This window comes from Rosa chinensis, chromosome 3 (genome assembly GCF_002994745.2).
Source record: "Rosa chinensis cultivar Old Blush chromosome 3, RchiOBHm-V2, whole genome shotgun sequence".
NCBI classification, from domain to species: Eukaryota; Viridiplantae; Streptophyta; class Magnoliopsida; order Rosales; family Rosaceae; genus Rosa; species Rosa chinensis.
This window is the reverse complement of record NC_037090.1, coordinates 8,911,893-8,922,444: the sequence shown is the minus strand read 5'-3', so window position 1 is coordinate 8,922,444 and position 10,552 is coordinate 8,911,893. Positions and strand designations below refer to the sequence as shown.

Genomic DNA, 10,552 nt, shown 5'->3' with positions numbered 1-10,552 from the left:
GTACCTAATTGACAGCTGGGTCTTGCCAATAACCAAAGTTTGACCCTGGGCAATGTATTGCCAACTGTCCATCAATGGCGTCAAGGGTAATGTTGGGGAAGCGTATAATTAGACTAAGCTAACTTGTTGCTCCTCGTTTAAGTTTTGCAAGCATACACATACTTACTGCTTTTGAACAGGGGAAAAGAATGTGAATGTCGAGGTGATATAAAAATGAATAATTCCGATCAGGATAATGCCGTACGAGAATATAGAAAAAAAAAGAAGTTAAATAAGTGTATATAAAATCTAATAGCTGCTGAAATCTGTGTGGGAAGCCCGATGGCTACCCTACACCCACAAATATGATGTCCGTTTCATTTGGTGGGGTAGTCTTTGGTCTTTCCCCACTGATAGAAAAATTAGTGTGAATCTTTTAGTGTGACCCATTAATATCTCACATTACACAAATAAAATTATAATTAAAATGTTATTATCAAAATTTATGTGAATTGACAAACCAAAAATCTGTGTGAAAGAATGAAAATGATTTCAACTACACAATATTATATTCATCCTCCTGCTGCAGTAAAAAATATATTTCAACCACAGTAAAAATTGCATTTTTTTGTGGCACAATCATAAAATCCTACTTCATACAATCCAAACTAAAAAGAGTTATCCAAAATATGTACAAAGGAAAGAAAATTCTTCATTCCAAAATATAATTGTTCATACAAACTACAATTTATATTATTCCAAGGTAAACTTCTAAAGCACAAAGAGTTCTTGGAATTCAAAACAAGGTAATTGTTGATAAAGGTGGAAGACCACTACGACTTTCCCCTTCAACAACAAATTTCTTGTCCAAGAACATCACTATTCTAGCCCATCTATTTTTACCATCTAAACTTCCTTGAGATTAGATTGAGAGTAGTTTGGAACAAAAACAAAGGCAGAATTCACCATATCAGTTTGTCAAAGTTGTGGGCATTTCTGCGCGATATCCATACTGCATAGATGGAGTTGGGATGACTGGTAAACAACTTTGTGGCTGAGTTGAAATACCCTGTGTGATCTACTCCACAAATGCTTGTGATGACGTGTCTATGCTTGAAAATCCAACTTCTTTCATCCATTGACCCATTCTTTGAACAGCTCTTTGCTCCACCATCTTCAAGTTCTCTTCCTCCAATACCCATTATCCAGCTCTAAGGGATCTTGAGTTGCTCGTTTATGTTTGCGAGGCATGTTCTTGTTATTCCCTTTCTCAAATTAAATTTTCAAACCATATATGCAATGACCTTAAAATTTCAAATGTTGTCTTCGGCTTTGGTCTCGTCCTTTGTTTAGGAAAACCATTAAAGTTATTTCTCCATCCACGATAGTAATGATCATCAGGCAACCACTTATGATGTCCCATAAAGATTCTTTTTTTTTTGATTTTGCTATCTAATGGATTTTTTATCTTCAACACACAATGGTCAAGTTTTTTTTTTTACTTTTTGTGTTGTATCCTGATAACATTGCATATAAGCAGGAAAGTAATTGATTGTCCAAAGCACATCATCTCGCATGGTAAATACCTCCTTATTAAATGCATCGTATGTTTGAAGCCCTTCAGTCCACAACATTTTTAACTCTTACACTAATGGTTGCAAGTACACGTCTATATTATTACTTGGTCTTTTTGGACTCGGAATGAGCAAGGATAAGATCAAGTACCGTTGCTTCATGCACAACCATGGAGGTAAATTATAAACAGACATAACAACAAGCCATGTATTATGTGGTGAGCTCATAATTCCAAAAGGGTTGAATCCGTCCTTAGCCAGCCCTAAACGAACATTACGACACTCATTCCCGAAATCAGGATATATGTCATCCAATGTCGCCTAAGCTGGAGAATCAGCTGCATGTCGGAGTTGCCCATCTTTAGACCTTTTGTCAAAATGGCATGCCATTGGCTCTACAATATGACGAGACATATATAAACATTGCAATCTAGGACCCAATGGAAAATAACGGAAAATTTTGGCGTTTTTTTTTCCCAGCATAATTACATCATTACCCAACTTATTTTGTTTCCATCGGCTAGTTCCACAAACAATACAACACTCGTCATTTTTACGCTCTTTCCAATATAACATACAATCACTGGGGCATACATCAATCTTCTCATATGACAATCCAATGTCCTTAATCATTTTCTTTGTCTTATAAAAACTATCAGGGAGAGTCTCACCTTCAAAAAATGATTCCTTCAATAGATCTAGTGTTTCAGAAAAACTGTTTCAGAAAAAGATACAACACTTTATTGTATAAACACTTAATCTTGTACAACCTCACAATAAGATCGAGCTTCTTAATTCTTGCACCGGGAAACAAATCAGTGTCAACATCTCTAAGTAGCTCATAGAATTTTCATGCATCAGAGTCTTGTTCATCAATTGGTTGTGTCGAAGACTAGCGCATATTGTTATCACTATGAATCCAAAATGCATCTTCCAACATATTGGGCATATCATGTTCGGGCATAGGTTGTTGTGTTTGAGGGACCAGCCATATTAGGATTAGATGAAACTGGTAATTGTTTGCCATGTGACAGCCAAGACATATTTACATATTTAATCCACATACCAATATCATGCATCTGTTTCTCTACCACGGATGTAGTTTTATAATACCGATTCTTACATTCCTGACGAGGACATTTAATTTTATATGCGAAAGTAGAAATCTATAGTAAACAATTGATCAATGCATGTAGCCCCGAAATATATTCATCGCTTCTCAGATCAAGAAATGCCCATGTCTTGTCCATCTTCCTCAAATCTGAACTGTTCGTAATACAATAACTACATGATAAGAAAATTTATTAAAATCACACATTTATGAATGAATCAACTATCTCCTTATATCTTCATCCCTAAGGTGTAGATCTTAAGTATAGCCTTATGATCACCTATTCATTGCTAATGCTACATGTTTTTAAAAAATTCAGTAGCACTCCGCCTGTGATCCTACATGTACACAAACTTAATATGCACAATGGGATCATAAGTTCAAGCCGACGAAAATTTCGTAAACATGTAACAACAAATAGATATAACAGGCAATACATAATACAACATTACTAAACTGTCTAAATTAAAATGGGACAATTTAAGAATTAGGCATGGAGGCATCAAATTCCAATACCTAATTCTTAAACGGGTACTAAGATTTTAGTGAATGAATAATCTAAAAAAATTGAATGCTATAACTTATAATTTATAACAATCAATTTTTCAAACAAAAATATACCAGCAATGCAATATTAATCTTTGATAAAAAAAAATCTAAAATCTAAAAATTATACCATGAATCTACATAACTGATCAAGCATTTATAACAAAAGAATTACACACACATATATAAACCAATTTATCATAATTCTTTATAACATAAAACCAATAACTAACTAATTTATATAATGAAATTTTCATTGAAGAACTATAACATCTGTTTTATCCAAAGAGGTAAAATTTGACAAAAAATGAGATAAAAAATTGTAGACTACTTCTAATATGAGGTAGATAGAGAAGAGCAATACCTCTTGAAGATTATTTAGGAAGAGAACTATGATGAGGAAGTGCTTCCATCAAAATGAAGACTCCATTAAAATAAAGAAGGAAGAGAAGATCAGTGATTAGTGAGAATGGATAGAGACACATAAGGGGTTGATTTGTGTCTGATCGTTTTAATCCTCAATCCACACTGATATCAGTGTGTATTAATAACTATAATGCAGGCTGATATCCGTGTGAGATGCAAACATGTCACTTCCGTATATCAATCAAATACTCACACGGACGTATGTGAGAAAATAGTAATTGTTACATATAATTGTGCAAAACTTAATACAAATATCAGTCCGGCCCCTTTTCACATTCCTCAGTACACACTGATATCAGTGTGTACTAACAGTAATAATACAGATTAATTTCCGTGTGAAATGCAAACATGTCACATCCATATGGTCAATTAAATATTTACATGTATATTTGTGGGAAAGTAGCAGTTGCTATAGATAATTGTGTAAAACTTCATACATATATCAGTGGTTATTTCACATTCACACGGATGACAGTGTGGAAGTCGTTGTAACAGATGTCTCTATGAATTAAACTCATCTTGCAAATTGTAATTTTGCTATTCGTTACAGATATCTGTGTATAAATGCTATACACAGATATCAGTATATACCAAATATTTGGTACATACAGACATTTATGAGAAAATCTAGACACACAGATTTTAGTAGGTAGATGTGTAAGCACTTTCTTGTGTGGGACCCAGTCATTCATTTCTCACGGATGTCTGTATTTACAAGTTAAAACACACTGATTTATCAGTGTGTGAGTCAGTGTGCATAAAATCTGTGTGGGTTGCTCCTTTTACTAGTAGGTGATGGCTCGAGTCAACTCTTTACTCTTATATTATTGGCCTCACCTCTTGTCCGGGCTGAGCTGATAATGCAGAACGGATGGCAGCCTGATTCAAGGAACAGTTTGATCGCGCAAAATGGGGAAAAAGAAAAGGTACTAGTACCCATGAATGAGCTCGGTGTCCGATTGGGGCGCGCCATAGCTTTCCAGAAAGGGAATCGCGTCAGGAACAAGACTTATTGCTTTGCCATGAGCTGTGGGCTTTTTGTGGTTTTCGGGATCGTTTAGGGCCTCAAAACGCCGTTTTTCTATTTTTTCCGAATTTTGTTTTGTAGTCTATTTTGGATTGTTTCGTTTTTACCCATGGGCTTTAGGGTTTATTTTATCTTATTTAAGCAGCCTTAAGCGGCTGCAGAACGCATCTTTTATCATATTATCAATTAAATTAAGATTTAATTTTTTATCTTTAGTGGACTCCAGAAACTTTGTTCTAGGTTTATTGCTTGTAAACCTTAGGTGATCTTTCCGACTGCGTCAGCTGATGCCTCGTAGCCTGCAATCTTGCGCGGGCAACGTTGCCACGGTGACTCAATGTTTGGGTTATTTTGGCCAATACTCAATGTTTTGGAGGCAAATTTTGTGACCAGCGGTACACTTCTCTACTAAAAAATTAATCACAAGACAATGATTTAAGATTGTGGTTCGTAATTTTAACTTCATTCTCAAGACTAAGCATCTTAGCTAATTAGTGGCCAAGCCTGTCTCTCTTCAATTATGGAAGTGGTTGTTGTGACCAACCATAACCAAAGTAATCTCTAATCTAATGATTATTCTTAAATAGCATCGGTCTGCCATCTGATGCCAGAAACTACAACTAATTGGATTTCGACACCATAAAGAAAATATGAAAAAAGTAGAAACATATTCATATTATGTGTTAGCGCGTATTCTTATTTGACATAATATACTTAGCTGGTAAGGTGTTGGCGATCCAGAAATAGAATTTCACCAAATTCTTCAGTCTTTGAGAATCTTTTATTTCTTTTCCTTGTTTATACTTTAGGTTGATAATGACTACAGCTTAAAAGTTCGGTGCGCCATTACATCAATTTACATATAAATACGGTTCCAATTTTCAGCTGCTAGCTATTCTGAGCTGTAAAATATTCCTTTGCGTTAAGTGATTTGGAACCAACCTTAAAACAAAACCAAACTTCAATGAGTTGTAGTTAAAAGCACTCCTTTCTTAATCAATATACTCTTCTTCTCTTTCTGGGGACAAACTTATAAGGTCAGGATTCAGTTGAAGTGACCATCCTACGTGCTATTGACACGATAGATATGCTTCACTGAAATTAAATGTAGTGATCATTTATTCACTTAAGTATGTTGCTTCAAAACTCTACCTACAAACTAAAGCCCCACTTATTAATGTCCGGATTCAGGGTTTGTGTATAGGGCTTGTGTGGATTGCTTACCGCAGCGTCAAAAATCTTTCAAGGGCTCTGGGCTTTTGATGGCGTGCTGCGTGAATTCGACTAATGGTTCTTTAGGTAATTATACCGATGTGTTAGTGACTGTTCGGATTAGGAGTACTAGATTGAAAAGTTTGATTCTAACAAATTTGGATCTGGAACTGACTTTGACACACGCAAATCAAATTCAAAATACTGAAATCTCAAACTTTGAAAATACAAATGATTGAAAATGAGAATGCTTATTAATATTACATGTCCTTTATTGTGTACATTACAATTACATATGCATTTTCTATTTCAAAGTCAACTATATGTTTCATTTTAGAAATTTTGACATTTACTCATAATCAGAATTGTATTCCAATTTTCTTTATAATTATTTAAAATTGAATATTAAACATCATATCATAATCCGTTTCATCTAAAGCAACTCTCATATTTTTGACAACAAGTATGACGAGGTTTGAAATTGGTTTTACATATCGGTGATAAAAGTTGAAACATATATAATATCCTTTAATAAAACCTCCCAACTAAGCCTCCATTAACGACCCTAAGTCGTATGGAATTACGTTTAAGCGAGGGAAAGCCCCATCCTACCAATGCCTAATGCCTTACCCCTTTCCTTGGTCTGTTGTCCGTCTTAAGTATTCCAAAAGATGAAGAAAAAGGCGCAAAATTAAACTAAATGATGCATGAATGTCTTGATTGGCAAATGGCATGTGGATGACGATGAAAGCCAAGTCCACTAACAACTCTCTACCTAACGTAGCCCTTGTAAGTGCATACCAGATCGATCACATCTTTAATACTATTATTTTCATCTTCACAACTTTGTCTCTTTCATCTTCTTGCCGGCGGCAGTTCAACTCAGAACCGTTCATCTCGCTGATTTGGTAAAGTTTGGCATTTCTGTGGACTTAATCAAACGGCTCCTAATGGTCTGGCTACTTGATTTTGATCACATCGTCGTTGTCTGCTACTATTATACCAAGCAAAACGGCCCATGTTTATCACTTGCTGAAAATGCCAACCAAAAACAGTCAAATACCAGGACCCTAATCCTTGCATTATAAAACACAAATACAAACCAAAAAGCCAACTCCTTTGTTTATATTCTACTCCAAACTCTAGACCTTTCCCCTTCCTTCTACTCTCCTTGATCATCATAACCACAAAAAGCAAACTTTCTGATAATCATCAATTCATGGCGGTTCCTCCACAAGCATTCCCGCCCAGAAAGCGGCGGCCATCTGCAGGAGCCTTCATGTCTCCCAAATTCTCCGACCAGAGCCTCCTCCGCTCTCTCCTCCACCTCTGCCAGGAAATATCCTCCCTCGAATCCCGCAGCTTCCTCCTCAGACGAACCACCCTATCCATGACTCGAAAAGCCAAGCTTCTTGCCTTCCTCTTCGAAGACCTAGTTCGATCATCAATCACCTACCTCTCTCCCTCCGCTCTCTTATGTTTCCAAGAAATGTACATACTGCTGCAGAGAATCCAAACCCTCATCGAAGACTCTTCTCACGGCAGCAAGATGTGGCTTCTCATCCAAAACGAGTCCCTCGCCAACAGCTTCCACGAGCTGACTCTTGATCTATCCACTTTGCTCGATATTCTCCCCGTCAAGGAGCTTAACCTAAACGAAGACGTCGAGGAAGTCGTCGCCTTGCTCCGCGCACAGTGCGCACGAAGCAAGGACGCTTTTGTTGATCCCAAGGATGATAATCTCCGCCTCGAAGTCTGCTCCATGCTCGATCGCCTCAAAAAGGAAATCATTCCAGACCACTCCAAGCTCTCCGAGATTTTTGTCCAGTTAGGAATTCTAGACTCTTCCAAATGTAAAGAAGAGCTAGAGTCTCTCCAAGACGAGTTTCAGAACCAAGCCGACGACAAGTCCAAATCCCAATTGGTTTCCCTCATCGGCCTCGTTCGCTACGCCAAATGTGTCCTCTTCGGCGCTTCAACTCCAAGTTCCGATCTCACTCGCCTGAAATCTTCCTCGGAGCTAAACCTCCCGGCGGACTTCCGGTGTCCGATCAGCTTAGAGCTTATGCGGGACCCGGTCGCCGTGGCCACCGGTCAGACATACGATCGTGAGTCCATCAAGCTGTGGATCGAATCAGGACACAATACGTGTCCCAAGACAGGTCAGACGCTGGCCCACACGAACTTGATACCCAACCGCGCTTTGAAAAATCTTATCGCCATGTGGTGCCGCGAGCAGCGAATCCCTTTCGAGCATGCCGAGAATAAGGATAAAGTCAGCGCCGTCAAGAAGAACAAGGCGGCGTTAGAAGCCACCAGGATGACCGCGTCGTTTTTGGTCAACAAACTCTCCCTCGCCCAGTCAATCGAGGCTGCCAACGGCGTCGTTTACGAGCTTCGTAGCCTGGCCAAGACTGATTCGGACTGCCGAGCCTGCATTGCCGAAGCTGGAGCGATTCCTTTGCTCGTACGTCATTTAGGCTCGGACGCCGGTCGGGACCACCCGAACCTACAGGTGAACGCCGTCACGACGATCCTCAACCTCTCAATACTCGAAGCCAACAAAGCAAGGATCATGGACACTGACGGAGCCTTAAACGGCGTCATTGAGGTGCTTCGTTCGGGTGCCACGTGGGAGGCTAAAGGGAACGCGGCGGCTACGATATTCAGCTTATCAGGTGTGCAAGCGTACAGGAAGAAACTAGGGAGGAAGGCACGTGTCATAAAGGCATTGGTGGACTTGGCCAGGGAGGGACCCGGGTTTTCCAAAAGGGACGCCATGGTGGCGATATTGAATTTGGCGGGAGAAAGAGAGGCGGTGGCGAAGTTGGTGGAATGCGGGGTGGTGGAGATGACGATGGAAGTAATGGAGGGGCTACCGGAAGAGGCGGTGACGGTGTTGGAAGTGGTGGTGAGAGGAGGAGGGATGGGGGCAATTGCGGCGGCGTATGGGGCTATCAGGCATTTGGGAGTGGTGTTGAGAGAAGGGTCGGATAGGGCGAGGGAGAGCGCGGCGGCGACACTTGTGACAATTTGTAGAAAAGGGGGGTCGGAAATGGTGGCGGAGTTGGTGTCGGTTTCGGGGATAGAGAGGGTAATATGGGAATTGATGGGGACGGGGACGGTGAGGGCGAGGAGGAAAGCGGCGTCGTTGTTGAGGATCTTGAGGAGATGGGCGGCCGGATTGGAGGGTGATCAAGTAGTGGAAGGGTATTCGACTATTGTGAGTTCATCAACGACAGCAATGGTGTCTGGCTAAATTTGATTCAATGTGTAAATGTTGATAGTGAATTGGTTTTTCTTTATTTTTGGTTAATTTGGTGAAACGATCAATGGTATATCTCATTCATTCATTCATTCTTATTTTTAGCAATGGTGTTTGTTTGGAACTTTCGTGTTATTGATTTATAATGCTACTCAGAGGCGGAACGAGGATTTAAATCTTGGGGGGTCCAAGCCGTTACGTATATTTTTATTTTTGAAAAAAAATACTTGAAAAATATTAGAAGAAATATTGTCAGATGTGTTTGCACAGAAACCTTCTAAAATGTTTGCTCGGATCCCTGTTGTGTATAAACTAATGCACATTATAACTATTATTCATTTAGTAGTTTATGTTTTTTTTTAAAAAAATTAATTCCCTTATAATTTATCCAAAAATTAGTCATGCATATCAGACTTCATTTGTCTTAATTGACAAAAGACTAGTATAATTATTTTTTGGGTACAGTAATTTTTTTTTTTGAAAGGATTTGATTTTATTAGATATCAAAGCCATGAATAAACATGCCAAAGTCTAACATAACTTACATAAGAAGAGCTGGAACAAACCGGATGTCCTATCTAAGTCACACCTAAACTCATTAAAGTCTAAATGGTTGCTCGCTGAAACAGCAAGCCAACAAACTAAGCAAGAATAAACTCACTTCCTAAGGCAAAATCATTCATCTAGTCTAATCTGCCAGCACTCAATTGTGGTACACATATCAACTAGAAACATCTTAGAGAAGCATATAGAAATCACTCCCACTTGAGAAGGCTTGAAGTTCAGAATGTCTTGAAATTTTTGATATCTTAAGCAAGCACCTGCTCTTTCCCCTTAGGGTTAGAGCTTGTACTTACCTCAGACTCATCAGCAGCCAACAACCTCGGCATCAGGTTGGTCTTCTTGCTCTTCGTCTTGTCAGATTCTCCATCTTTCTTTGCATTCTTCCCTTTTCCTGCTGTCCCATATGGTAGTTTGCTGACACTGCCAATTGGGCGTCCCCTCTTCCTCTTAGGCTGTTTGATAGTATTGGAAGGTCCCTCTAGTAATCCCATGTTCACTGCATCCAGATTGTTCTTTCCAATGGCAAGACTCAAACAGAGTTTTTTAGGAGAGATTGTTACCTCATCATTTTCCCGAATCCTACGTAGTCCGATGATTGGGTTCTCATTGAGTCTTGGTTCAGGCAGTTCCCAAATATGTACCTGTCGCTTGTGTCGTTGCATGTTCATCATCAATTGAGGAATAAGAGCTTCTGGTATACTCCTTGGTACCTGAGCTTTGAATATTAGATTTTGGTTATTGATCACCACCCTAGTAGAATGAGGGTTCGGTACAGGTTGTTCCCGCATGGCAGCTAAAGCCGTGGGTGGTGCTACTGCCCCCATCGGTGTATCATTGTCTTCAACTAG

General features: G+C 39.1%; 1 protein-coding gene across 1 annotated transcript; it reads left to right on the top strand.

Annotated features, from left to right (window-relative positions):
* Nucleotides 1-6,699: 6,699 nt before the first annotated feature.
* On the top strand, nucleotides 6,700-9,244 carry LOC112192369 (U-box domain-containing protein 16). Its single transcript, XM_024332056.2, has one exon. It carries the CDS (start codon nucleotides 7,095-7,097, stop codon nucleotides 9,132-9,134), a length of 2,040 nt encoding a protein of 679 aa, XP_024187824.1. The 5' UTR covers nucleotides 6,700-7,094; the 3' UTR covers nucleotides 9,135-9,244.
* Nucleotides 9,245-10,552: the final 1,308 nt, after the last annotated feature.